A 27,983-nucleotide genomic window follows, 5' to 3' on the forward strand; every position below is an offset into this window, starting at 1 on the left:
TGTTTTTGTTTCAAACTTTGCAGATCGTGGACAAAATGGATTGTTTCAAGAGGTGGCAGAAAGATATCTCTAAATTTGTCTGGCAGGGCAAGAAGCCTAGAATAAAATTTAAAATACTAACAGATGCAAAGGAAAGAGGTGGATTTGCCCTGCCAGACCTTAAACTTTATTATGAATCAGCAGCCTTTTGCTGGTTGAAAGAATGGCTACTTCTTGAAAACACTGACATTTTGGACTTGGAAGGTTTCAATAATGTATTTGGATGGCATGCATATTTATGGTATGATAAGGTCAAAGCACATAAAGCGTTTAAAAACCACATTGTCAGGAAAGCGCTATTTAATGTTTGGTTAAGATATAAGGATTTGTTAGAAAATAAAACCCCAAGGTGGCTGTCACCAATGGAAGCGAAAGCCTTGAAAAAGGTCAATATGGAGGTCAAATGGCCGAAATATTGGGAAATTTTGGAACAAGATGGAGATAGACTGAAATTGCAGAGTTTTGAAAAACTAAAAAACAAAGTGCGAGACTGGCTTCATTATTATCAGATAATGGAGGCATTTAAATTGGACAGGAAAATTGGCTTCCAGGTGGAAAGATCCAAATTAGAAACAGAATTGTTAGAACCCAAAACTAAGAATTTGTCAAGAATGTATAACTTGCTGCTGAAATGGAATACTCAGGATGAAACGGTAAAATCGGCCATGATTAAATGGGCACAGGACGTTGGACATAACATTATGTTTGCTGACTGGGAACAGTTATGGACCACAGGTATGAAATTTACGGCATGTAATGCCTTAAGAGAGAATATTATGAAAATGATATACAGGTGGTACATAACCCCAGTCAAGCTTGCGAAAATCTATCACTTGCCCGATAATAAATGTTGGAAATGTAAAGAAACTGAAGGTACATTTTTTCACCTTTGGTGGACGTGCCCAAAGATTAAGGCTTTCTGGGAAATGATATATAATGAATTAAAAAAGGTATTTAAGTATACCTTCCCCAAGAAACCAGAGGCCTTTCTCCTGGGCATAGTCGGCCAAATGGTGGTAAAGAAGGATAGAACTTTCTTTATGTATGCAACAACAGCAGCAAGAATACTCATCGCAAAGTATTGGAAGACACAAGAACTTCCCACGCTGGAGGAATGGCAGATGAAACTTATGGACTATATGGAATTGGCGGAAATGACTGGCAGAATCCGTGACCAGGGAGAAGAGTCGATGGAGGAAGACTGGAAGAAATTCAAAGACTATCTTCAGAAACACTGCAAAATTAAGGAATGTTAGAGTGATGTTGGATTGAAAATAAGTGGTTTCCAGCTGTACAGGTTAAAGTTAAGGATAGATTAAGATTAAAGATTAAGATTAAAGATGTTTAAAGAAATGGAAATTTGATAATAAAAGGGAAAAATTTAAAGCTATATGATATTAAGAGTAAGGATTAGGTTTAAAAAAGTTGAAGTTATATATTTTAACATTTTATTAAATTAAAGATTGGGATTAAAAAAGTGGAAAAGAAACTGCTGGACAAATAATGTGGATTGGAATACAAAAAAAGGAGGCATGAGGAAGTCCAGAAAATAAGTAATCTAAAATTGGAAATGGAAAAGAGAGTTTGTTTTTAATTGTTATGTTTTGTTTTTATTGTTAAGTTTTGTATTGTTTTTTGTGTGTGTTGTTTTTCTTTTTTTTTCTTTGTTTAAAACCTTAATAAAATTATTATAAAAAAAAAAAAGAACCAAGAGCCATAGAGGAAACAATATGCAATGGCTGTAAAGAGTTAAATCAGGTACATGTACTTGTGACCATAGAATCTTAGAGTTGGAAGGGACGATGAGGGTCATCTAATCCAACCCCCTGCAAGGCAGGAATCTTTTGCCCAATGTGAGGCTTGAACCCACAACCTTGAGGATAAGAGTCTCATGCTCTGCCGACTGAGCTATGCCAGTTCTTCAGAGATCCATTAGAACACAATTCAGAGGGACTGTAAACTAAAGCACATCATTGGAAAAGTCCCCTGGAATAGCTGCATAATGTCCCAAGAATTCAGCCCCACAATATCAGTCAAAATCTTCTTTGAGGGAAGGGTACTCCTTCTATCCAGCACATTTGCTTAGGGAAGGAAACCCATGCGTGTCTTACATGTGTTGTGACTTCATCAAAGCTGGAGAGCTGGCAGATATGAGCTAGATGAAAACCTTGGAGAAACCGGGATTTCAGTTCTACTCTAGGCACCAACTTGCTCAAAACAAGTTATTTATTTGCAAAATAGGGATTTTGAAAAGGACCTACCTCATAGGAATGTTGTGAGAAACAAGGGGGGTAAAAACAATATACATCACATCTAGATTCAACTGCTATATGCAACAGTGATAATAAAATAAGGGCTCTGAAGTAATTTGTGTGTATTTTCAATCCAGTATTCATCCTCACTTCAACCTGTGGCGCTAAATTATTTTCTCAGAAATAGTCTTAATTGGTAAAGCATATGAATTTTATTTTGACAACAGGGTGCACAATGTTTTCACAAATGCTGAGGTAGTAAACAAGGAAACAGAGGTTCATATGAGCTTATAAAGGCCAGAGGAATACGTGCTGAAGTAGAGGGAACAGATATTAAGATAAGGCATAACTAAACAGAGAGCCGTGTTTAGAACAAAAGTCAGACAGGCCACTTGCCATTATGTAGGTACACCATGTCTAACATCTCTGTATGGTTTCCCCAGCCTTTCGCATACTGTGCTGCACAATTTCTGCAACCGTGACAACTGGAAAATTGATTTCTATCTTAAAGAAAAACAGCAAAAAACACTGAGGTTGTCAGGAAGCAAGTCCCCACACCAGATTCAGGTATGCTTACAACCACAAGAATTGCAAAGTGAGAATCTGACCTAGCAAGCCAAAGCATATTTACTCAAAAGTAAGCCCCATCTTGTTCAAAAGAGCTTTCTCCCAAGTAAGTGGGCATAGGATTGCAGCCTGCTCGTGAAAAAAGACATTCTAATTCCCTGCCCTGGCACAAACATCTCATTATGCAGAGAATATAGAATCAGAGAGTTTGATCTCACCTGCAAATGTGATTATTCCCTGTTCTATGCTTTAGGGCAGAATCCTACACTGAAGCTGTGCTGGATGATGGGCTGCAGCAGGGATGGGAACTTTTCTGCTGGAGGGCCATATTCTCTCATCGACAACTTTCTGGGGACCACATGTGGGGCAACAGATGTGATTCTTACCTTTGTGTAGGAGGGTACGTTCCAGTAATGCAAAAACCAGAGGTTTCCTCACTCCCCAAATTTTTCTCTGCATCCTCCCTCTAGACAACCACGATTCAAAGACACATTCCTGGAAGGCAAAAGCACTTGAGGGCATTGGTGAGAAGGGTCCAGCCAGAGAGACCTGGAGGGCTGCATATGAACCCTAGGCTTCAGGTTCCCCATCCCTGCGCCATAGGATATGGTGCAAGACTCCTTACGCTGGCGATGCCGACGGCGACACACATAAGTTACAGTGGTGGAACACTCAGACGCGCTGAAAACGGAGCCTTAAAAGTCATGGGTAGGACCAGTGGTTTGTGTGTGTTTTTAAAAATTGTTTAGGGGTACTCTCATTTTCCTACTGATATTGAAATACTGCCCCTCTATGAGGCCAAACTGAGTCACAAAATGTTTAGGAGTATGCGTCCCACCAGAAAAAGGCACTTGGTAGGCCTTTGGTTGCACAGAGCAGGAACACACTTATGCCAACTGCAGGGGGTTGGACTAGATGACCCTCGGGTCCCTTCCAACTATAGTTCTGTGATTCTATGAAAAGGTGGCTTATTATGGCAAGCATCGCGTTTGCAACGTACGGCCAGCTCTCCGCGCCGGCGGCGGACCTCCGAAGCGGCGTCCCGGGCCCTACCGAGAGCTGCCTGCAGAGGGGGCTCCGCCCGCCACTTCCCTTCCCAAGGCCCAGCAGGCCCAGCGCAGCCGGGCGGGGCGGGGCCGGTTCTTGCTAGAGAGGGAAGCGGCGTGGGTTTCGTTCTTTGGCCGGGCCGGAGCAGGGCAACCATGCAGGTAGTATAAGCTTGAGGGGGCTTTGCTGAGAGGGACGGGGGCGGCAGGAGCGCGGAGGGTCTCTCGGGAGGCCTCGTGGCCTTGGGGCGTCCGCGCAGAGGCGAAGCCGGGTTGCTCCGGTGCCCCCTCGTTACTCCCTCCCTTTCCTTCCGCAGGCGGGCTCCAAGCAGGCGGCGCAGGAGCTGCTCAAGTTTATCAGCCGGAGCCCCTCCCCTTATCACGGTAAGACGGAGCCCGGGACCGGGGGCTTCACGCCCGGGAAGTACTTCTCCAACGGGAGGTCTGCCATGCATTTAAAGCACATGTCTTCCCCCTGAAGAATCCCAGGAACTGGGTGTTGGGAATTGTAGCTCTTCCGAAGGAGTAAACTACACTTCCCAGGATTCTGTGGGGGGGGTAAGCAGTGTGCTTTAAATGCGCGGTGTGAGGGGTGTAAATATGCACAATTTGGGGAGGGGCGGAGGGTACATAAGGAGATAACAGAAATCACTGGGTTAAAGCTGGCTGAAAGTCCAGCGGTACCATTATTATCAATTTATGATGGCGTGGAAGGTTCACAGGCTGGGAAGGACTTGCTCACAAATTTATTGACAGTTGCACGAGTTATTATAGCTAGGAACATAGCTGTCAACTTTTCCCTTTTCTTGCGAGGAATCCTATTCGGAATAAGGGAATTTCCCTTTAAACAAGGGAAAAGTTGCCAGCTATGGCTAGGAAGTGGAAAGGGGCAAGGTGGATATAAAATGGAAAAATGGTATAAAGTGGTGTGGGATATAGCCATTAATGATATATTAATATGTGCTATTAAGGTAAGACGGGTTGTATGCAGGAGAAATGAATTTGAGGAGATATGGAAAGTGTTTGTAGAATTCGTACTGTTAAAACGGAAAGGGGTCAAACCATCGCAAGAGGTGTTGAAATTTTGGGAGGTTGGATAGTTACCATGGAATGGTCTCGGGGGGTGGGGTGCACATTTTTATTCTTATTTATTTATTCTTATTACTCTGTCAAAATAAAATTATATTAGAAATAAATAAATGTGAGGTGTATGCATTCTAGTCAAGAAAAAGCAGAGCCATTAGGGCTGTGGAGTGGTTAAAGGCCTGAGGGCCAGATAGAGGCCTTGGATGCTGCATTCAGCCCTTAAGCCTGAGGGCACCCACCTTTAAGATCTGCTGAGACTGTGGTCACACTTGCACCATTAAGCACTCTTATAGCAGTTTAACACACATGGAGAATCCTGGAAACTATAGTTTATGGGTGCTGAGAATTGTAGTTCTGTGAGATCAGCACCCTTAACAAATTGCAGTTCCCAGGATTCCTAGGGGGTTACAATGACAACAGTGGTATGAATGTTTTAAATGTATGGTGTAGATGTAACCTCTCCAGGTGACCACTGTGTCAGATGTTTGGCATCCAGCAACAAAATAAAGGGCTTTTATCAGCCTATAGTCCCCCTGGGAGCAACCTTCCTAAATTGCCTTACCTGGTACTTATGCTCTCTTTTTGGCACCAGGCAGGGGAAAAAATGTTATTTGCCCAATCATTTCTAACTTGTAACTTGAGTAGCTTTTAAGGATTATCATCCATCTTACTGTATTTGTACTGTGATACAAGTTGGTTGTTCACTACTGTACCTGAAATTCTGGATAAGTTGGTATTTAAATGTTTTTAATAATAAAACTTTTGGAAGATTATGGGATGCTTTTCATTCCACTTTCATAATTTTCTGCAGAACTTTAATGCATGCATCATGTTCCTTATCTGCAAGTCTTGGTGAGCATAATGTGCCATTCATTGAATCATCTGTTTCATTTCCCTTGTAGAGGCTCAAACAGGTTCTGCTTGATTCAAGGAGGTTCACTGGAGCATTTTAAAATACAAGGAGGGTGGTTTATCTTCTCCACTGTATTGGATGCTCAGTGGGCAGAAGTACAAGCTCAGGCTTGTATTCAGCTAAATTCTGCTCAGAGTAAACCCATTGAAATAAATAAATCCAAGTTAGTCATGCCCATTAATTTCAGTGCATATGATCTGATCTGGACTAGCACTGAATATTACCCACCATTCTTTGTTAGGGTTTCACACTTAATTCTGATCGTTGTGTGGAGATGTCACAAGAAACATTTCTAGGGAAGGAGCTTTAGAAGGGTAAATGCTTGAGCCCTGTGCAGATGAGAATTTATTTACTACAAGTGCTTTTTCTCTGTACCCTCTTTGGCTCAGTCTGGCCTCGCCTTTCCTCACGTGTTTATCTTGCTTTCCTTAATACATTTCTTGTTTGCTCTCTGTGGACATCTGAACCCAAAGGGTGTTCTGAGCAGTTGCCTATCCTTCCGTGTGCAGGGGCGGCAGCAAATCCTAATCATTTCTGTGAAGGTGTGGTAACATGGATGTTCATCTGCAGAGGCTGGAAAGCCCCAAAAGGCTTTGTAGCTGAGGCTATGCTTGCTGCTAGGGTAGGGTAAGCAAATCAGGATGATAACATTACAATATGACTCTCGCACTTGAGTTCAAGAGTACAAATAGGCCTGTGAGTGCAGTTTAAGCTGCATCATGCTGATTTTGGTTTTTTTGGCAGGGATGCGGGGTATCATTCAGAGTCTCATGTGTCGGGGGAAATTTCATAATTCATTTACCTACCTATACCCCAGTCTTTCAAAGCTCTGCCATCAAAACTTGTGGGACAGTGAATTCCAAGTAGGGAGCCTGCCACAGAGAAAGACCTTGTAAGCCCTCCTAAAAACCAATAATAATAATAATAATAATAATAATAATAATAATAATAATTTTTTTAAAAAAAAATTTTTTTTTTACTGTTTATATCCCGCCCATCTGGCTGGGTTTCCCCAGCCACCCTGGGTGGCTCCAAAACAAATGTACCCAGTGAAAGACTACCTACAAGCTGACCTTAGGACTCAGTCATATTGGGAAGAAGCAGGACCTGAAGGTGTATGTTCCCAAGCCATAAAGGGCTTTGAAGAATAGCCAGCACCTTGAATTGAACTTGGGGATGGACCAGCAGCCAGTGCAGCTGGTATAATAAAGGGGATCCCAGGTTCCCAGCACTTGTCCCAAGTTAAATTTCTGGGAGGAGAATTCTGCATCAGCTGAAGCTTTAGGCTATCCCCAAGTGAAGAGCATTACAGTTATCCCAAAATTGGGGAGGGGGAAGCTGTCCCACAAACTTCCACCTTATTCAGGGCAGGCAAATATCTCCTTGAAGCCTGCTTCTGCATGCAGATTGGCCAGCTGGGGGTGAGTGTCTTCATGCCCCCTTCATGACTGCTTGCGTTTTCCTCTCTTGCAGTGGTGGCAGAATGTCGGATCCGCCTGCTTCAGGCTGGTTTCCAGGAGTTGAAGGAAACAGAACACTGGGATATCCAGCCTGACCGAAAGGTGAGGAAAGAGAGCGGCTTCTTCCTTCCCTTTCTTATTTGGGAATTGGGGTGGTGGGAGAAGGAGTGGGGTGCTCCAGATGAGGTCTCTGCCTCTCTAAGGAACTTGATAAAACACTGATGTCTCCCACTCTTTCTTTAACCCCTCCCCCCCATACTAGTATTTTGTGACCAGAAACCTCTCGACATTGATCGCCTTTGCTGTTGGGGGACAGTACCAGCCAGGCAATGGCTTCAGCTTGATCGGAGCCCACACAGACAGTCCATGTCTGCGGGTAAGCAGCAACCCCCCCCCCCCCCAATACTGCCTAGCATGCCCCTAGGTACTCTTTAGCATTCCTTCCTTCCTGCAGCCCTCTGTTATCTCAGTCCTGCATTATTTGTCGTCTCCCCCTTTGCATTGAACAGGCCTGTCCCGATACCCAATATGGATGGTGTGGGGAGCCTATGCCCCCCCCCCCAGATGTTGTTGAATTCCAACTCCCACCAGCATGCCCAGTAGTCGTGGTGAGAGGTAGGACTCCCAACAAAAACTGGAGGGCCACAGGTTCCCCATTCCTGCAAATACTGTTTTCGGCCGTTCCTTTTGCCTATGTTATTGGATCGCCAGTGTTTGCAGAATTGTGATAAACTTGCTTCCTCCTCCTGGCAGCAGTCTGGACAACATCCCTTTGGATTTGCCTTCTTCCACTCCTTTTTTAAAAAAACAACAACTGTTGGTTGGGATTTTTTAACTGGACTTATTGAAATGCATCTTTTAATACTAAAGAAAAAGCAATGGACCAAATAAATGCATACAGAATACCAACCAATTGAGTGCATAACTTGGTATATATGTATAGGGTGAATGTAACTGCAAAAAATCCAAAGCTGCCACCCACTCTTATGACAATAACTCTGGCCCTATTTCTTGTTGTTGGGTCAGTTCCTTACAATTTGAGGAGCTAATTCAGTGTGTGCTGTTGGGATATACGTATGAATGTCCTTGTGTGTCCTCCAGGTGAAACGCTGCTCAAAACGTAGCCAGGAGGGCACAGTCCAGGTGGCTGTGGAGACATATGGAGGGGGCATCTGGAGCACCTGGTTCGACCGTGACCTCTCTGTTGCAGGAAGAGTCATCGTCAAGGTTAGTCCTGGCCGAGGCCCTGCACTGTGGTGTATACGATGTGACTTTAGGAGCTCTTCAATGCTTAGGTTTTTCCAACTGGAAGAGACCTGACTTTACCTCCAGTATTGCGGCCATGTCACATTAGGGCAGGGGTGAGGAACACTTGCCAGCCTAAGAGCCAAATTCATTTCTGGACAGCCTTCCAGTGGCCACATGCCAGTGGGGGGGGGGGCAGAGACAAAAAGCGCACAAAGAAGCTAATGCAGTTTTTATCTTTGGACAGCTGAGTAATTTCTACACACACACACACACACACACACACAGACCTCTCTATCTTCTATCCAGACACCCACAAGGTATTATCAGAGGACTGTCACGGCTGAAAATTGGCCGCTGTTTCTTTAATGCTTAAAAAGCTGGGTCAGCATGAGTCAGCGGCCTGCACCGTATATATAGAGTGAGAAATTTTAGTTAGTTGGTTGGGTTGGTTGGTTAGTTAGTGAAAGCTGGTAGTGTTGATGTGTGTACAGTTGGTCAGTCGCTTTTGCAGAAAGACTTTTAAGAATAAAACTCTGCAAGGATACTTTTCTCGTGGACTCTTTTATGCCGACAAGGGTCCGAGGACCAGGCTGAGGCAACAAAGGGAGGTCAGAACCCTTTCTTTTTGTTTTTTTACAAACACTGACAAGGACATATTCCAGTTAGGAAGAAACACTCAAGGAGGGCAGGAAGTAGACCTACTAAAGGGTGTGGCTGAGGAGAGAAGAGTACCAAGGGCCAGATAGAGAAACTTGGTGGGTAGGGTTGCCATATTTCAAAAACCAGGACGCCTCCAAAATTGTTGAGCCAAAAGAACTTGCCTAAGATCCAGGACAAAGCACCACCTTTCGGAAATCTCTCCCCCCTTTGAAATCCAGATAATGTCCGGGAAAATCCAGACATATGGCAGCATTGGTGGGCTGCATTGGCCTGAAATCCAGGCCTGAAGTTTCCATCACCTGCACATCAAGGCCTATTCTTATATTTCCTCTGCAGCCTGGGAGCTGCTGCAGTAGGACTGGTGAACTTGGCCTTCTAGATGACATTGGATTCCCACCATGCATCATTCCTGATCATTGGCCACACTGGTTGGGGCTGACAGAAGTTGGGAGACTCCCAACAACATCTGAGGGCCAGATGTTGTCCTGTCCTACAGCATGATGTCTTCGGTTGCCACTCCAGTAATGTGAGAACCTTGGGGTCACATGGCTGAAATTTGAATGTGGCTACTTCCTCTCCACCACTGCCCTGGGTTAGGTGTGAGAAATAGCTCAGTTTCCAGAAGTTCAAACTCTAGATAGCTCTGTTGCCCAGTTGTTGCTTTTTTCGTTTGGGGTTCTTGCTATTATATGCTGTTAAACTGAAGATTTTAGTTGGTTGTCTTGGGGTTTTTTTTAGTAGTTTGTTAAATGCTAACATGAATTGACATATTCTGAGGGTGCTTGATGAAGGAAACTGAAGTGTTTATCATGTGGAATAATCAAGCTGCATGCATTGCATTGTTTTGATTGAGACTGAGATACAACAAAGGTGCCAACAGCGAATATCCTTCCCTGGAGACAAAGTCCATAAAAGTGTTATTAAAAACCAGCAATTTTAATCTTCTGTTTAATGAATTACCCGATCACTGCTTTCTGCCCTGGGAAACATGAGTGTGTTCAGTGGAGCTGGTTGCCTAGCTACACTTGAGTAGGACTGTAGTCTAGTTCAAAGTGTGTCATACTTTGCATACTTTAAAGTACTTGTTTGAATATGACCGAAACCAAAAGCAATGAAGAGATGAAAGTTCTGATCAAAAAGATGTTGGGGGCTTTGTTCCATTCTGCAATTCTGTTCACACCTACACCTACCTGAGAGTAAACAACATTAAACCAAGTGGAGATGAGGTTCCTGCAAGCATAGGTGCATGGTCTGTGCAGGCCAGAAGATTTATTAGGCAAGTGGGAATGGAAGGGTGCATAGTTATGGTGACATTCTTACCAAATTGAAATGTGAAAGTTTCTAAAAGTTCCTCCAAACTCATGTTCTAAAATGCTGTCATAAATGCTCTTAGTTGGCATATTTTGAGAACAAGGGTCTCTTTTTTGCATTCTTTCTGATTTGCTTAAAGACAGACGCTCAGGGCTGAAACAGATCTCTTCTTCTTTTTGTTGTTGTTTTTAAACAACTTTAAAGGAGGGAGGATCTCCCATTTTCATCCAAGCCAGCAACATAGGGGGAGGGAAGTATTCACCCCCCCACCCCCCCCCACCCCTCACCTCTGAAAGCACTAATTGTCAGTATTGGTGAAACCATGGGCAAAGTTACACTATTGGTCCAATCTTTTCCAGTCTCTCCCCCCCTGCAAAGCTGCCTCCCCCCCCCCCCCCGCATGGGCACTTTTGTTAGATTGTTCATGATAGCTCTATTTTCCAGAAGGGCCATATCTTGGTGGAAGATCACCTGCTTTGCAATTAGATCCCTGGTTTGATCTCTGGAATTTGCAAGTTGGGCAGCGAAGGAGTCCTTCTGCCAGTCAGTGTAGACAAGACTAGGCTGGATGGACCAGTGGTTCAATGAGAGCCTTTAGCTCCCAGCTGCTGCCTTAATCCCACTCTCCTGTTCCTCCCCTCTCCCACATTATGCCAGTGGGTGAAAGTGGCAGAGTGACACACGCCCTACACTGGTGTCCCCCTTCTGTTTTCCATTTCAGGACCTGTTCTCAGGGTGCCTGGAGCAGCAGCTGGTGTGGGTGGAGCAGCCCATCCTCCGCATCCCACACCTGGCCATCCACCTCCAGCGCAATGTGAACGAGAGCTTCGGGCCAAACACAGAGCAGCACCTGTGAGTGTGTAAACTGCTGTTCCTCTGTGCTCATATATTCCATGGTGGGTTGGGGCGAGGGGCATCAGGCCTGGCTGGCACTCCTGTCATTTGCCTTTCAGCAAGAGAGTCAGCTGCAGAGTTTGGTCGCCTTGGGTGATTGGGAATGACCTTAGCTCACAGGAAGACCATCTGCTTGGCATGCAGAAGGTTCCAGGCTCAAGATCCCCAGCATCTCCAGGGGTGGGGGCTGGGAATGGTCCCTGTCTGAAGCCCTGGAGAGCCACTGCCAGTCTAAACAGCACCAAGCTAGGTGGACCTGACTTGGAATATATGACAGCTTTCTGTGTTGATGCAATACTTTTCTGTGCTTTAGGATTGCCTAGAGAGGCTCTGCTCTGGATTATGTGTATAAGTCGTATCAGACTGGCTGGGACTGGAGGGCTTGCTGGCACCCCATCTTTATTTGGTTTTTTACTTCCAATATTTATAGACCACTTAATGTTTTGAGTTCCTAAGCAGTTTAAAAAAACTACACCTTATAGAGAAAAAGAATAATTAAAATACATTGTAAAAGCAGAAAACCAGTGGAAAATGCCTGCTGAAATGATGGTCTTTGTCACGTGCCTGTCTAAGTTTTAACCAAGCCATACCCACCTGCCCTACACCTGGCCTGTGTGATCAGCATCGCCTGCCAAGCCTTGTGTATAGCTCCTTGCATGGCTCTGTGCCAGCCCCAACAATCAGTTGGTGCTTGCACAGAGCTGTGCATAGTGTGCTGGAACCCTGACGCTCAGCTGATTGTCAGGACTTCAAAGCTTCATGTACCGCACAAGCAAGAAAGTGGCCCACCTGACATCGTTGTGACACCAGGTGGTTGAAAATGGGGGGCCTCCGCCAGCATGTCAAACTTGGCCCATGGAGATGATAAGGGTCCAGGCTGCTGGCTGGATCCAGTTCTCCACCCCTAATCTAGAGGACCACAGGTTCCCCAGCACTTGGCTCTTGGACCATGCTACCAATATGATGGGAGGGGATGTGATGGCAAGGGAAGGGGATGTTCCCTGAGAAAAAAGGTGAGGCGTAGTTACAGAGTTTCTTGCTCTGCCGGGGGGCTGACTTTCACCAAGTGGCTTCTTTGGAAGTGTTTTGTGCTGTTGGGTCTTGGTGGCTCTGTGGGCTCCAGTTGCTTCTTGGAGCCAAATTTCCCAGGAAGCAGCAATAATGAGCAAGCCAGTTAAACAGCCAACACACCTGCCGTTCCCAGGGTCCCGATTCTGGCCACAGAAGTCCAGGAGGCCCTGGAAAAGAAGACGTCCAAGACAGACACAGCTTGTACCTCATCTCTCCAGGTAAGACCGGGGGGCGGGGGGGCGGGACACAAGGACGCTGTTGAATTGGCTGGAGAGGTGCAGTAGGCAAGTCCAAAACAAAGGGGAGAATTGACAGCTTTCCAGAGTGGAGTATGTCTCTTTTCCTTCTCACAACTTTTCTTTCTCACAGAGTCGTCACTCTCCAGCCCTGCTGGCCCTCCTCTGCTCCCAGCTGAAGGTGAAACCGGAGCAGGTGGTGGAGATGGAGTTGTGCCTGGTGGATACGCAGCCTCCTGTGAGTGCCCTTTTTTATTAAATAAATAGACAGACAGACAGACAGATAGCTAGACAGATAGTGCATTGGGGTTGGCAGTGGGGTTTTGGTTTTGGACAGAGCTAGCTTTCTAAGGTTCACATGGTTGAACTCATTACATTTTCTAGCTCCATGCAACTTTCCTTTAGCACAGCAATGGGGAACCTGCAAGCTTCCTACCAGCCAGCATGGTCAGTGGTGGGGGTTGTAGTCTAGCAAGATCAGGAGAACCACAGGTCCCCCACCCTTTGGTCTGAGAGAGAGAGGCGTAGAGAGAGATGCTTATTCCAGATTCTCATTCATCTCCTGGGGAAAGATCCCAGCTGCTACTCTCCAACCCGTTTGCAAAAGCTGCAGGGAGAATGTGTGGTGTGACAGACAGACTGAACCAGGGAAAGGTTGGTCCCAGGTCAGGATTTTTTCTTTCTGGTGAATCTTCCTCCAGACACTAGGTGGCGCCTTCAGTGAGTTCATTTTCTCCCCTCGCCTGGACAACCTCCACAGCAGCTACTGTGCCCTGCAGGTGAGTACTTTGTGCGGTCGGGGGGGGGGGAGCGGGGTCAGAGATGAATCCTCTTCTGTGATCCATCAGTGCCATGTAAAGGAGCCATCCTCTAATCTGCTCTAATAACTTGTGTTTCCCCCAGAAATCACCTAGAACCTACTTCTAACCCTTGCTCTATTGTTTCACATTCCGTCCCCACCCCACCCCATGTACTAAAATCACCCGTTACTCTTGCAGCCAAAAGGTGGGGTGACCCATCTAACCACTTTGCATGGTGAAACTATTCCTGTGTTTGTGGGAATAGCTGTGTGCAGAAATATACCTCTGGGACTCTCTCTGTGTGTAGCAACAGGTAGAGAAACATTTCAAATCTTGGGAGGGATTATGCAGAACCCCAAGGGTTCCAGCTCAGATGAAATGGAATACTGTGGTTTACATGGAAGTTAACCACACATGCGGGGGGGGGGGGGGAGGGAGGGGAGGAGAAAATCAGAAGCAGCCAAGTGCAATGTTTATTTATGTAGCATCAGGCATGGGCCTTGGGTCTTTTGTAAAGTTTTGTCAGAAGGTAGGGCATTGACAGGTACAGCTTTGTTGCACTACAGCAGAACTGTTGCACTACAGCAGAAGCAGCATATGATTTTAAATTCTCCTTTTTGTGAAATGACTAAAGGCAGTTATCTACCCTGGTGACACTCTTCTCTCCCAGTACACCAGCTTTCTGACATGGGACTGCAGCTTAAGAGTTAAGCCCAAGGGAGTCCTTCCATTTGCTGTAGTCAGAGGCCCAAGACAGCTGGAAGCACAAAACTCACAGTCCCTGAGCTTGTATACTTTCCCAGATACCTAGGGTGGGTGTGGGGGGGGGGGACACAGACACCTAGTCAGAAGCCGTATGTAGGCTTTCGTGTGGTGCCAGAAGGGATCTAGCATTGCAGAGAAACTGGCACTTCTCTTTAAGAAGTCGGCTCAGTAGAGAACCTTTGCAAATGTTCAGGCCACGGAGGCCAATCTAACCTACAGACTAAAGAAAAATAGTTCAATTGTAAGTACAGAATTTAACGTACTGAGGACGTGAAGGGAGACTCTGACATGGTTTCTTTAAGAAGTCGGCTCACAAGATAGCAACGCATAGACCAGTAGCAAATATTTCTGTCCCAGGGCACTCCCTATCCTGCCCCATTAGGCACTCCCTAACCTTGTCCCCTTATGTTTTTCTGCAGGCTCTGATTGAATCCAGCGAAGGGCCTGGAGCTCTTGCCCAAGAGCCAAATGTGCGCCTGGTTGCACTTTACGACAATGAAGAGGTCAGTATGAGACAGTGGTGGATGAGCAAGGCTACATTCTGGGTAGAAAAGAGGGAAGGGCCATAGCCCAGGGGTAGAGCATCTGCTTTTCATGCAGAAGGTCCCAGCTTCAATCCCCGGCATCTCCAGGTAGGAGAACTGCTCCTAATCAATGTAGACAATACTCAGCTAGGTGGATCAGTGGTGTGACTCGGTATAAGGCAGCCTTCTATGTTGCTGCAGAAGTGGAAAGTGAAATCCTGTTCTGAGCATTAGATGAATATTATTATTTGGAGAGTGGCTCCACCTGGTTTGATAGATGATGAGAGGAAATGTTATGAGAAGTTAAGGGGCAGCAACAGGTCTGCTCTCTGAAACATTATTAATTCATTTATGCAACACCTTTCTTCTAAGGAGCTCAAGGATGGCATTCCTGCTTCTCCCTGTCTCCATTTTATCCTCAGAACAACCCTGTGAAGTAGGCTCAGCTGAGGGGGACTGGCCCAAGCTCACCTATCAGCCTTGCTGGTTGAGCGGTGATTTGAGCCTTTGTCTTCCAGGTCCTAGTCCAGGGGTGGGAAATGTTTGCTCCTCCAGATGTTGCTGAGCTACGACTCCTGTTGTCCTTGACCGTTGCCCCTGCTTGATGGGGGCTGTATTTCAACAGCATCTAGAGGGGCAAAGGTTCCCTACACCCATCATCAGCCAGCATTCCTAACTGCTGCACCACACTGAGATGGGAGGTGGAATATTTCTAGCTTAAAAGACTCTTCTTGCTGGCTCCTTTACTGACTTGATGTGACTTACCTGGCAGGTTGGTTCACAGAGTGCACAGGGGGCTGGTTCGCTCCTCACTGAACTTGTCCTTCGGCGCATCTCTGCTTCGCCCCAGAACTTGACAGCCTTTGAGGAAGCCATGCCAAAGTCCTGCATGATCAGTGCTGACATGGCCCATGCCGTGCATCCCAATTATGCGTGAGTATGTTGCTGTGCCCAGCAGGAAGAAATGCATGAGGGTTTAGCAAGTATTTTACTAAATATTAGGCATTCTGCTGTGAATTTGCTGGCTTGCGGTACAAGCTGAAAAGTTGGCATCTGTTGTGGAATTCGGCTTTCAAAGAGGCTCTGCTTTCATTAAAAAATAAAATCTAGTCCCCATGGTTTTATAAATGAAATTGTTTGACACTTAAAACTGTAGGATAGAAACGCAAGCTGTCTGACTTACCAACTCTCAAACTTGAAAATCCTGAGGTCAGAAACATCTCTTTATCAGTTTAGGCTAATCTGCAAAATCCAAGTCATCGATTTAAAGGCCTTTCCCTCAATTATAACAAGGGAGTAAGGCTCCCTAAACTGTTGAGCAGAGGTCCTGGGCCTTGGATCCCTCCAGAGCAGAACTAGGGAATCTGCCCCCCCCCCAGACATTGTTGGACTCCATATCCCATTAGCTCCAGCCGGCATGGCCGGTGGTTAGGGATGACGGGAGTTGTCGTCCTGCAACATTTGGAGCCACCCTCAGGGGTAGCGTTTTGGCAAAGGACATGGATTGAGGCAGAACCAGTAGTTATGTTCAGCCTTCCCTGACAAATGCACTTTCTCTCTCCCAGGCCTCATGGTCCTAGAAAACAGATTGGCGGTGTTGAAGGCAGCGTATGCTGAAAGTCAGAAAATGGAGGTGCTCTTCTAACTTCTGAGTTTGGCTTGTACTTGTTCCAGATGATGTACCCAGCGCTGAATCTGCCCCGTGGCAAATAGTGCCCTTGGGCTAGATGCAGCTCTTAGGCATCACTGTCAAGAGGGTCTTTCTCATCCTGCCACTGGCATATGGCAGTGCTACTCTTCCCCAGAATGCCTGTCTCTGCTCTAGTAAAAGTCCTTTGTGCATAAATCTGCGTACAGGTGTTCTCACTGACACATCAGGAGTGCCACTCTACCCCCCCCCAAAAAAAAACCCCTCCTCCTTTTGAAATTGCTCCCAGGCATTGAAATAACACCACATCTCTTCTTAGTTTAATTCCACTGTCTCTTCCTCGAAATTCAGCCTCATGTTTCTAAGAGTTTGGGATCTACTTGGCCAGGGTCTAATTTGATGCTCCCTTTTACAGTGACAAGCATGATAAGAACCACCGTCCAGAGTTCCACAAGGTAGGTGACGGGGCCACGTGGCAACAATAAAATGTTGAAAACTAAGGCAGACTCTCTGCAAGCAGTAGCAGAGTCGTCCTCAGCACAAGTTGAATGGGGGAGGTAGCAAAACTTACTCCTGAAACTTAATTCTTCTTTAAGACCTGATCACATTGGTTTTTAATACAGTACACAAATCTTTGCCTCTGAATGTAAGAATGAGCTTTCGGAGTGGGGGGTGGGATTTGCTTTTGCTCCCGTGGCCTAGATGTTGGGAAGTATGCCAAAGGTTATTCAATTGCTGGAAACAACACGTTAGTTACAGTCCTGTCCTTTACAATATTGGTGATGTGTACCTTACAGGCTGGAACTGCAACAGAGTATTGTCGTGTGCAGCGCTCTTGTTCTGGATTCAGCCAGTTGCCCCTGCCTTTCTTATAGGGTGTTTCATTTCATTCCCCCTCGCCCATTATTCAGTATCGTGTGCCCACTGAGCAGGCTCAATCCTCCTTTGACTTTTGGGTATTCCTCCCCCAAAATAAAAATATTGTAGCACTTCTGCAAACTTTAGGAGCTTGCCTAAGCCCCTTAAGATTTTGTATTGGGGTAGTGGTGCTGTTTTGCCTACATAAGCAATGACACTCACACCTAGCTACGGTAGATGGAAGGAATGATTATGCCAGTGGATTTTTCTGTTGTTGTATTTAGTGGGGCAGGGGGCTTGTTCTGGGACTTTGGATGTCTGGTGGCAAGCACTAGTCCCATCCCAGTGGTTGCTCGTCTCATGATCCCACAAGCCAGAAGAGCAGAGGGAAGAATGTCTGAAAGCCCAGAGAAAGACATGGGCCTATGCTTGTTTCTGTGTGGGATACATAGAACTACTGCATTATTCTGGGGCAAGATTGCCATAGGGTAGGTCTCTGCTTTCCAGTGGTTCCTTTTGGCTTCCACACCGCCTTCTTTCTGTTGCAGCTCATGTTTCGGGAAGCAAAGCTTTATGTTCTTGATGTGTGCAGACCACATCTCCTTTCTTAGTACATCTTTTTGTTCTGAATCCTCTGGTTTCTTGCGCAGGGCCCTACAATAAAAGTGAACAGCAACCAGCGCTATGCCTCTACTGCTGTCACCGAGGCCCTGATCCGAGAAATTGCCAGCCGTGTGGACGTCCCCCTGCAAGTAAGCATTGTTCCTTTCTACCTCAAGAGCTATTCCCAAGCTTTCCCCTTGCACTTAATGACTGCGGCCACTAGAGGGTGAGTTTGAATCGGCCAGTGTAGGGAAATACATAAGTGCTATGTCCCTGTACTGTAGATTCTGCAGCCAGGGACCAATGGGGCAAGATGCCCCATCTGCCGTTGGGGGACGGGAGATGGGACCAGAAATGGTGGGCCTTCAGGATTAAATGCAATGGAGAAGGCCTTACTCCTTATCTGAAGATGGGTTTTTTCCGCTTCCTTCTCTCTCCAACCCCTGGCTGTTCCTTCTTGGGTTTTAAGGTCTGTGAGTGTTGACAGCATTTCCACCCCATGGCTGCCTCTTGATGCTGGGGTTGTGCACATAGGTGCCCAGAGCCTTCTCCTCAAAGACCTCCTCCACTCCCATCATCAACGCTCAGTAGATCCATATCTGGCCGCCCTTCCTAATGGCCTGGTCCAAGAGCTAAAGGGAGTCCCCAACCCCTGGACAGTATCAAGGCCAAATCAGCTGCTCAAGAGCCTTAAAAGAAAACAATTCATTTGCCTATTGCAGGAATTCATGGTTCGGAATGACTCTCCCTGCGGCAGTACCATTGGGCCCATCTTGGCCTCCCGCCTTGGCTTGCGCGTCCTGGACATGGGCTCCCCACAGCTGGCCATGCACTCCATCCGCGAGATGTGCTGCACCTCCAGCGTCCTGCAGTCCATCACTCTCTTCAAGGTGGGTGGCAGCTCAGGTGGGGCAGAGGGAAAGTAATTGCCTTGAGCGGAGCTGTTTTCTGCTGCCTCCAAGGGTGTGGGTGTGTGCCCAGGTCCCCCACCCACCCCTTTCCCAGGTTGTCCTCACAACAACCCTGTGAGTTAGGCTAGACTGAGGAAGCCTGAGTGGTGTGAGAGAGGAGTATCCCCTTCGCAAAGAAACACTCTTGTCACGGGCCTTGGCTGTACGGTTGGGAGCAGGCCAGGAAAGAGGGAAGGGCAATGTAAACAGAGAGCTTTCCCTCTGGCCCTATGTATTGTTTGGGGAGGAGGGGGGGCACAAAATGTGAAAAGAGCTTGGCAGACAGGAACAAGGTTTCCATACATATCGAGGTCACCATCCTCCCCGCCCCGGGTTGCAGGTTGAGCCCTGCTGCCGCCCACTCCCTATCTCTTCCTTGTAATCTTGTCTGTATGTTACCATGGCAACGATGGTGCCCTCCAGGCGGTGATCGGTTTCTGTGGCAACATGGTGCCTCACGATTCTCCTGCTGCCATGGTGACGCCATCATATGTGTGTGTTTGACAGCTGCCCCGTTCCCCCCCCCCCGAGGGTTATTCTTCCCCCACCAAACCTGACTCTTCCTCCTCTTTCTCTCCTTCCTTTCTTCCTTCCTTCCTTCTTTCCCAGGCCTTCTTTGAGCTGTTCCCAGTGCTGGATCAGGGACTGCTGAGCAACTGAAGAGCATCTCAAGCACAGGAAGCGGCTAACGCCCCCTCTCCCTGGCCAGATAGCAATTAAGGCACATGTTGTACAGCGGCTCATGGAACGACTGCTTCTGGAGAGTTGCATCTTTTTTCCCCTTTCTACAGTCATTTTCCAAAAGAGGCTGGACATTTGAGGCTTACGTACAGCCAGGAGGGCCTGATCCAGAGAGCCAGTGCCATAGAACAGCTCATCCTCGCTCCTTCATAGCTGATAGAAAACTTTATTCAAGATAATGACATGTTAAAGGGCTATCTACAGTCATCTTGGTGCTTTAAGTGGGCGCTGAAATTATGGGTGAAATTCCAGCATTGAATAAATGCCAAGTGATGCATACTTTTAATTGGATCATCCCACTCCCACATCCTTTGCTCATTCACTTGGTTGGGTTCTAAATTAGCTACCGCCCTGTGTGAAGTGCCTCTCTCAAAATGCCAATGAGAGATACTGGGTGCCAAGCAAGCAATGTCTGAGAGGCATTATATACACAGGCAAGTACACAAGATCACACCAGGTAGATTACGTTTGTGAGAATGCACTGTTCAGCACCATTTTCTATCCATAATTCTAGTAGCTGGGGGGGGGGGGAATTATTTTATCTTGCCATGGATGAGGGAATCCCCAGAAACTTGGCTGCCTAGATACCATAGAGCAGCCATATTTCAAAAGTGAAAATCCGGACACAAAAATTGGGTTGACGTACGTTCTGATTTTCCCAGATAATTCCACTTGGACACTGTTTTTGACAGCCAAGTCCCAGCAATTTCCAGGAAATTCTGGATGTATGGCAGCTCTAAGATACCAATGAATGGAATCTCCTTACTCAGGGAGCTCCAGAAGACTTGTTCACTGAGCATTCCTCCTGAATTGTTTGCAAGGAGTTTAGATGACATTGCATCAATTCAAGTGTTATCCCACACTTTCCTGTGCATTTTCCCATCACTTTCCTTATTGCAAAGAGCATAGCCTTTAGGAGAAGGAGGTTTGTGACGCAGGATGTCCTGGTCCACTGTAATTGTGCAGCCAGAGTTTGCCACTATGTGGTTGAATCCAATCTGAAAATACTGATAGTCTGAAAGTGCCCTCAGCCCCTATGCAGGCCTGGTCCTGGGAAGTAGGAATATGGGTTTCCCAGCTCTCCGTATCAGGGCGGAGGATTGACCGTTCTAATCTAAAATAGTGACTGGAGGTTCAAAGCATCATCAGACAATACATGCCTATCTTTAGCAGAGCCTCTGGTTTTAGCTCTAATCTGGGCAAGTGGTGTTAATGAAAAGTGGACAGAAAAGACACAGACAACCTTGTCAACGTGGTCACCTTCCTCCAGTCTTATACCATTTGCTTAATACCCCCATAGTTTCTCCTTCAGATATTCTGTTGGAAGGGAATAACACAAGAAGCTGACTGCAATGTCACCATGCATGGTGTAGTGAGGAACCTTTTCAGCTGGAGGCCTCTGTTTGCTCAATGGCAGCCACCTGTGGATGCTGCGTGTCAGTGAGGGGTGGCGTCAGAGGCAAAAGTGTGGATAGCAACAGGTGTGATTTTTAACCTTTGTACAGTGAAATCGGAAGTGTTTACATACACCTTCCACCCATCCCGCATCTGTATCCTTCATCCAGACAAGCCAGGGGCATGGTCACAGGTCAGGGACACATTGCTGCCAGGAAAGAGCAGAGCCATTGAGCGATGCAGCATGAGAATAATCAGGAGGGCCCGATAAAGAGGCTTGGAGGACTGCATTCAGCCCCCAAATCTGAGGTTCCTACCTGTCACTGCTCTATGTGGAAGGCATCTTTTTCCAGTGGCAAAAGCCAGCAATGGGAACCCCTGGGCAAGAATTGGGTCTCTTGTCTGATCCTTTGACCCAAACAGTCGACATGCTGTCTTCCAAGGCAAAATCAAACATTTCCATTTGCAAAAACTTCATGCTTTTTAGTTGTGCCCCCAACTTCTGTTTCCATATCCCTGTTTCCTAGATGGCACACAAGCAATCTCTTGCCTGCTATATAGTCCTCCAGTTGATGGTGAAACATGTTCTTCCAACTATAACAAAATTGTAGGGAAACAAAAAAGAGAGGCAGCCTTGTTGTATGCTGCCCTGACCCCCTAGCAAGTTAGATAAGTTTCTAGTTCTATAGAAAACACAGGGAGTTTGAAAAAGTAAACAGATTTAGTCCTACAGCATGTGAGGAGGTACCAGCTGAAATGAGCAAATAGCATTTCCCTCTTCCTGCTGCCCCTTAACCACTAAATTAACCTATGAAAGTTGCTGTTGTGGAATGCTGAAAAAATATGGCAGAACCGTGGCAATTTGCTTAGGGTTTTTTTGTCACAAGAGCCTAAACTTGCATCTTTTGGGTTGAAGCTGTTCTGCATTGAAAGCTGGCAGGAGCACTTAACACTGGCTCTTCAATACAATGGCTGTTGTTCTGGCATAGCCCCTCTAGTGAGTGCATTGGGCCTTTCCTGTTTTATTGGAACTGTGGCAGGGAGAGCAGTGTGTGATGACTGGCCTTGAATCAAGTGCACATGCTCTGTTTTTGAGAAGTGCTCTTGTTTCTGGTGCAGTCTTTTATTTGCAAAATGAATCCATAGGTCACTTTTTCTTTTTAATGAGATTGCATCAGGAAGGCAAGGGGGCCACTCACTTTTGTTGGTGGCATTCCGTCTGAAAGCGGCAAATAGGTCTATTAAGTCATTTTACTACTGGCCATTTTTAGGGGAAATGTGATTACTATGATTGTGCAGGCCTCTAGAAGCCAGAGAGCATATTAAAGAATCTGGCTGGAAGAGCGTGAATGCACCTGTGCCCACACAGACTCACACTCTCATTGCCCTGAGCTGCTATTAAGTAGTTGGAAGCCAGACCTCCTTGCTGGCTTGCAAATCATCTACAGATCTGCTTTACCCTACCAACGGAGAGAGGGTCGATTCTGCACAATCCATCTGGCAGGAATCCTCAAGGATATATGCAGAAGTCTGTGGATCACGTGAGAGTGGAATGACATAATGCTGCCTTGCGGAGTCCCCTGTATCATTCCTTTTGAGCGAAGAGCGGGAGCTTTGGACCTATAGGAAATATAGGAAACCCCCCATGGATTCAGTTTTCTTAGCCTCCCTTCCCCAATCAGGTAGAAAAAGAGGCACTGCCGATTTATAACCGAGCGTGTCACACACAGCTATTTTTGGTTGCTGCGCTCTTTGGGGGGATCGTGGTGGAGATTTCAGTGGAATGTGGCCAAACCCCAGACTGTGGCTGCGCCTGCCTGCAGGAGGTGTAATTCAACAGCCTCCGCTAACGGAGCGATTGGTGTAACTTAATGCATCAGCAGCGAGGGGTGTGTGCCAGCCTCGCCTGGCGAAGTCGGTGCGATTGGTCGGAGGCGGAACATGGACTGGAGAATGCGGCGAGTGTAATACGAGGCGAGAGGGGCGTGGCCTCTCGTGTAATAGGGAGGCGTAACTTTTTTTTTCCAAGCAGGGTGTGGCCGTGGCTTTTTTATTATTGGCTTTCCCTATGGAGGCGTGTCCTTTCCCTGCGTTGCGATAGGTCACTGGGGCCCCAGAGCGTGCTTTGCATGCTCATTGAGATTGGCTGGTTGGAGGTGCGCGTCCTTGTCTCGGCCTGGAGGGGGCGCTGATTGCCGGGTTAAGGATGGTGCAGCGGCCGTGGAGGCGGCGGCTGCCTGGGCTGTGAGCGCGGGGGCACCGGCCGGCATGGGGCGGTGGCGGAGCCTGCTCCGGGCGCTCGGCTGCTTCCTCCTCTCGCTGCTGCCGCTCCTCGGGGCCGGCGCTGCCGCGGATCGCCCGCTGCAAGTGCTGCACGGTGAGATGGATCACCTGGGGGTGGCGAGGAGGAGGCGGAGGAGGATGCAAGCGGGCGGGAATGAGGGAGGGTGGCCAGAAGGGTAGGACTCTGGACGCCGGAGAGGGAAGGGGAAGGCTTCTTCGCTTGGGATGCTCGGAACTGGAGTGGGCGGGGTGAGCGGAGGGGGGTCTTGGAGGAGCCAAGGAGCTCCTTCCTTCCCGGCTGGCAGAGATTAGGGGCAGCCCCTTCGCTTCCATATGGCAGCCTGGAGCTCCGCTTCCTATTTTTCGTGCACGCTGGAGCTCCCTAGTCCTGGTCTTCCCCCCTCCCCACCGAATAAATCCGTATTTCTTTCCGCCCTGAGGATTGGAAAAGTATCCTTGGAGGAGGGTTGGGTTTCGACTATTAAATATGGTGGGGGTTTGGGGAGGGGGAGGTCGCTCTTAGAAACGGAAAGGTGGTGGAAACGAAGGGAGATGCCGGCCCCTTCGCTCTTACCCTTCCCGCAGGTTGCTCTTTCCCAGTGGGAGGCGGTGAGAAGTGGGGATCCCTTGGTTGTTGTTGTTTTCTTTAAACAGCCCATGTAACACGTCTGCATCAGTTCCGCTGGAAACATGGAGTGGAGCATCTCTCTCCCCCCCCCCATGCTGTCTCCCCACCCCCTTTCCCTATTTTGCTTCGCCTCTGAATCCTCCAGAATTTTCCCTCGGGCTTTAGGGTCCTGGCTGGGTGTTGGTGCTGGTTCCCTCGCCCCCCGTTGCCCCCTTTTCCTTGCACAGCTCTCGATGTCTTTCTCTACCCACACGCACCCCACTCTCCCATGGGATGTTTTCCTCCTTTTCCCTGGTGCGGCTTCAGCCCCCGCCAAAGGGAGATTGTCACCATTTTGCGTGGCAGCCTGTCATGTGCACGTCACAGCGTTGTTAGCCTTGGCTGGCTTTGCCTCCCCTTTCTCTGTTCAGCTCCAGAGTAGACCTCTTCTCCCCCCCCCCCCCCGCCGTGTTTTCCTCCTCAATTCAGTCACTGACGTCATTCTCTCTCGCTGGGCCTTTCTCTTCACCCCCTCCCCTTTTCCAGCCTGACCCAGCTGCCTGTTGCAAACATCCACTGTGCCTCTTTAGAAACTGCCTTCCTTGCTTGCTTCCTTCCTTCCTCTCACTGGCTGAAGAAAGCTGGGATGCTGAGAGGGATTCCTTCTAGGAAACAGCATAGCTCTCTCCATCAAGTGCTATAAAAGTGCAGAGGAATAAGCTTAGCTTGGTACCCTCTCTGGGCCTGGTTATTGATTTCGGCTTCCTTCTTGGCAGTTCCTTATTTGCAAAATGAATCCATAGGTCACTTTTTCTTTTTAATGAGGTTGCATCAGGAAATGGTGCAGGAAGGTCAATGTTCCTTTTTCCTTGCAGCTCTCAAACTTGGGCAAATCTTCATCTTGGTTCAGTGCTTCAGTAGCACTTGGCTGAATAGGTTGGATGTGCAGCAACCCCTTCCAGAACCACCACTCAGCCATGCACTGAACAAATGGGAAGGTTCATGAATCTTTTGGATGTTTGCTCTTGGACCACCCTCCTTTGCAGGCTGTCTTTTATTAGATGCCTCTCTTGGGTGGTGGGCATTCAAGAGGGCAAGGTTGTTGCTTGTCAGTTTTGGGAGAAACTGTTAACGCAGGGAGCTGCAAACTCTTTATTCCATGTTCAAGGAGGGAAGTGAATGAATTGATCTGCCATGTTGATGAATTTTGACGTAGAATGATTACTGGAAGCTTTTCACCTAATGTAGGTTAGGTGCTGAGGATGGACTCCTTTGCTGATCAGTTTCCTGCCCTGCTTGGCAGTGAGGGTGCATTAGAGACTGTGCGGTGGGAGGTGGGAATGCTGGAATGGGGGGGGGGAGAAATCCCTCACACCGAACCCAGTGATGGCCATGGAATATGAGTGCATTGCTTGGGCCATGGGCCTTTAATTCACAGGAACCACGAAGGACACTTGTGGCGGCATGGAAGCTTGAGTTGTGGCCAGGTGGTATAAAATCAAAGGGCTGAACTGGCTCATTTAAGGGAAGGGTTGGATAGGTCTTATCACTAGCCCCAGGGCATGTTGGTAATCTGTGTGTGGATACTTTGCTGGCTTTTTGTATTTAAAACTTGACCTGTGCTTTCCCTTGACCTGTGGGGATGCTGGTAAAGCTGTCTGAGACTAGGCTGAACAGTAATGAGCATGGGTTAATATGGGGGTAAAATTAAGAGATTTCCACCACATTTAGAAAATTCTGCCTGGTGTGTTTATAGACATAGAAGGCTTGAAGGCAAAAATATTGAGCTTGATGTTTGTTGTTCAACCAAAGTCCCACTCCTTCTACCTCCTATGACATGTTAGAAGTCTAGATCAGTGTCAATGAATAGGATGCTTTTTGGCAACCTACAGTAATGTGTCAGAGTATGGTAGATCTGTACCTTTCTTTCCTGCCAAAAATCCACATGTCAGCATTCATATTGCCGTAGATGAAGATGGCAGAAGCATTTCCTATTCTTCTGAACTTATTTGCACAACTCATATTGCAGGGGTAGCCCTTTGGATGCTGTTGGGCTACAACTCCCATCACCCTTGACCATTGGCCATGCTAGCTGGGGCTAATGGGAGTTGGAGTCTAACAGCTGGAAGGCCACAGATTCTCCACTCCTGAAATAAAGAAAAAAGGGTGACTACTGATAACCAGTTACCCAGTGGTTAGCTACCATGATGTGCATGTAACCACATGGCAAGCTACCCACCTATATTGTTGTGCCAACTGTTGAGGAAAATCTTTCCACACTTCTGCACATCATCTGAAATCCAGGGAAGAGGAGGGGAAGTGGAAAGGTTCTTCTTGTCACATAACAGGTCAATAGACAACCAGCTTGCTAAATATAGTGGCAAGTTGTTATTTGTAAACTTAGACAGCCTTGTTCATTCACTCAGAAAAACAATAGCACCTGATTTATGTAACACAGACTCCATTCAGCACTGGCGTATATGGTAAAGAGTTTGAGGCAGTGCTTTCCAGGTTAGATTTGACATTCTGTCGCCCTACTTGCAAAATTGTGCAGTAACTGAGGGGAAGAAAAGGACTGTAGAGGCACTGAGCTGTGGCTGCACAAGAGTGAGACCAAAATATGGAAAGGTAAAATTATTTGTTTGGTCACCAATTTGCAAGAACGTCTCTTTGATCCTTGCCAGCATACTCTCTACCAGACTCCATAGTTCTGATGGGGAGTTGGTTTTGAGTGCAAACATTGTGCTGAGAAGTAAAAGAAAGACCTGGCTATCTGTGGTAAAGGAAAACTTATGCAACATTACCTGCCTGAAAATGGATCTGAAGTACAAGAGGTTGTGACCAAAATGTGAAGGTATTTTAATGAGGTTTGGACAGCTCAGAAATGGAAACTGAGCATATTCTGCCTGTATATTGTTTGTGTACATGCTGTCCCTGACATTGCCTGTTATTTAAGTGCTTGAATAACACAACACCTAGTGTGTCTATTTTCCCCCTTAGCTTTCCAGCTGCACATTTTGTGTCCATCTACACACTAAAGAAACCCTGCAGCAAACAAAGAACTCTTCCCTGGTCAAAAATCAAAATATTGCACATGAGCCTATTTCGCCCTCATTCACTTTCTAAAACCCATTTCTTGCCCTTTGAGAATCCTAATGTGGCAGAATTGTTTCCCTGTTCTTTATTAGCTGCTAGGAATTGAACACCAAGTACTGTTTACAGGGGGAAGGCAATTGCAGCTTCAGCAAGCATTTGTAAACAGCAAGTTTCTCACGGCCTTCCACATTTTGACTAGAAGCCAAATCCTATTGCCAGTACAGCATCTGCAGTGATATTAATCTCTCTGTGTATGCATGTGTGTGTGTGTGTGTGTGTGTGTATGAGAAAGAGAGAATGTATTTTTAATGTAGCATTAAAAATATATCAAGGTTTAAGGAAACACATTTTAAAAATAACTCTGCATGTTGGGCATACATACTGGGTGTACACAATTTGTATATTGTGGCTTTGTTATAAACTTGTTTTTCAGTCAGGTTCTGGAGTGCCCTATCTCCCATCATGTTGCTCTTTCACATCTATGTCTGTCAAGCGGAAAAGCTGGGCTTTAAAAATACTTCAAAGTCTTCTCAATCTGTTTGGAGTGTGTGGGGTTAGGTAAGAAATCTGGCTTTGTGATAGCAGGAGACCCACTGAAAGACTTCTGCAGGCCTTTTGCTATCCTGGCTTGCACGCATTCATAGGGAATACTCGGGCTACAGTGCAGGAATGAGGCAGCAGTTCATGGCTTGAGAACAGCCTTGCAATGTATAAATATTTTGGTCTGTGGCTTCCTGAAGGCTCCAAGCACTGAGGAAGGCCAGGGGCATTTTAAACAACAGTGCTTGCACCACACCAACTCTGGCTACAACACAGATGGAACTTCTTGTCTTCAACCATTTTGAGAGTTCTTCTCTATGTCTATGGATTTCAGAACTGGGGAAGAATGATCAAGCAGTCTGTCTTGGGATCTCAACGCAGATGGGGAAA

General features: G+C 46.9%; 2 protein-coding genes and 1 long non-coding RNA gene across 4 annotated transcripts in view; 2 read left to right on the forward strand and 1 right to left on the reverse strand.

Moving 5' to 3' along the window:
• The first annotated feature begins 3,927 nt into the window (after window positions 1-3,927).
• On the forward strand, window positions 3,928-19,958 carry DNPEP (aspartyl aminopeptidase). Its single transcript, XM_080973839.1, has 15 exons — window positions 3,928-4,066; window positions 4,222-4,288; window positions 7,377-7,465; window positions 7,626-7,739; window positions 8,465-8,590; window positions 11,304-11,434; window positions 12,681-12,765; window positions 12,917-13,021; window positions 13,485-13,562; window positions 14,768-14,851; window positions 15,645-15,805; window positions 16,936-16,975; window positions 18,029-18,130; window positions 18,704-18,871; window positions 19,541-19,958. Exons 1-15 carry the CDS (start codon window positions 4,061-4,063, stop codon window positions 19,589-19,591), a joined length of 1,407 nt encoding a protein of 468 aa, XP_080829965.1. The 5' UTR covers window positions 3,928-4,060; the 3' UTR covers window positions 19,592-19,958.
• On the reverse strand, window positions 19,819-27,962 carry LOC308458991. Its single transcript, XR_013977808.1, has 2 exons — window positions 23,925-27,962; window positions 19,819-22,687 (listed from the first exon to the last, which is right to left on the reverse strand). It is a non-coding gene; the product is annotated as an uncharacterized lncRNA (long non-coding RNA).
• Window positions 23,221-27,983, forward strand: part of PTPRN (protein tyrosine phosphatase receptor type N) — a 33,017-nt gene continuing 28,254 nt past the window's right edge. The window contains exon 1 of one of the 2 annotated variants that reach the window (XM_080973803.1): window positions 23,221-23,444. In XM_080973803.1, coding sequence (XP_080829929.1) covers window positions 23,336-23,444 — 109 coding nt within the window. In that variant the 5' untranslated portion in view covers window positions 23,221-23,335. The remainder of the gene's footprint in view (window positions 23,445-27,983) is intronic. The other variant, XM_080973804.1, reaches the window with a different exon arrangement.

This window comes from Podarcis pityusensis, assembly GCF_964106645.2.
Source record: "Podarcis pityusensis genome assembly, chromosome: 1".
In the NCBI taxonomy this organism is placed as follows: Eukaryota; Metazoa; Chordata; class Lepidosauria; order Squamata; family Lacertidae; genus Podarcis; species Podarcis pityusensis.

Coding starts and splice junctions, on each gene's coding strand:
- DNPEP (XM_080973839.1), top strand. Junction 12,766..12,916: donor CTTGTACCTCATCTCTCCAG/GTAAGACCGGGG, acceptor TCTTTCTCACAG/AGTCGTCACTCTCCAGCCCT. Junction 14,852..15,644: donor CACTTTACGACAATGAAGAG/GTCAGTATGAGA, acceptor CTTACCTGGCAG/GTTGGTTCACAGAGTGCACA.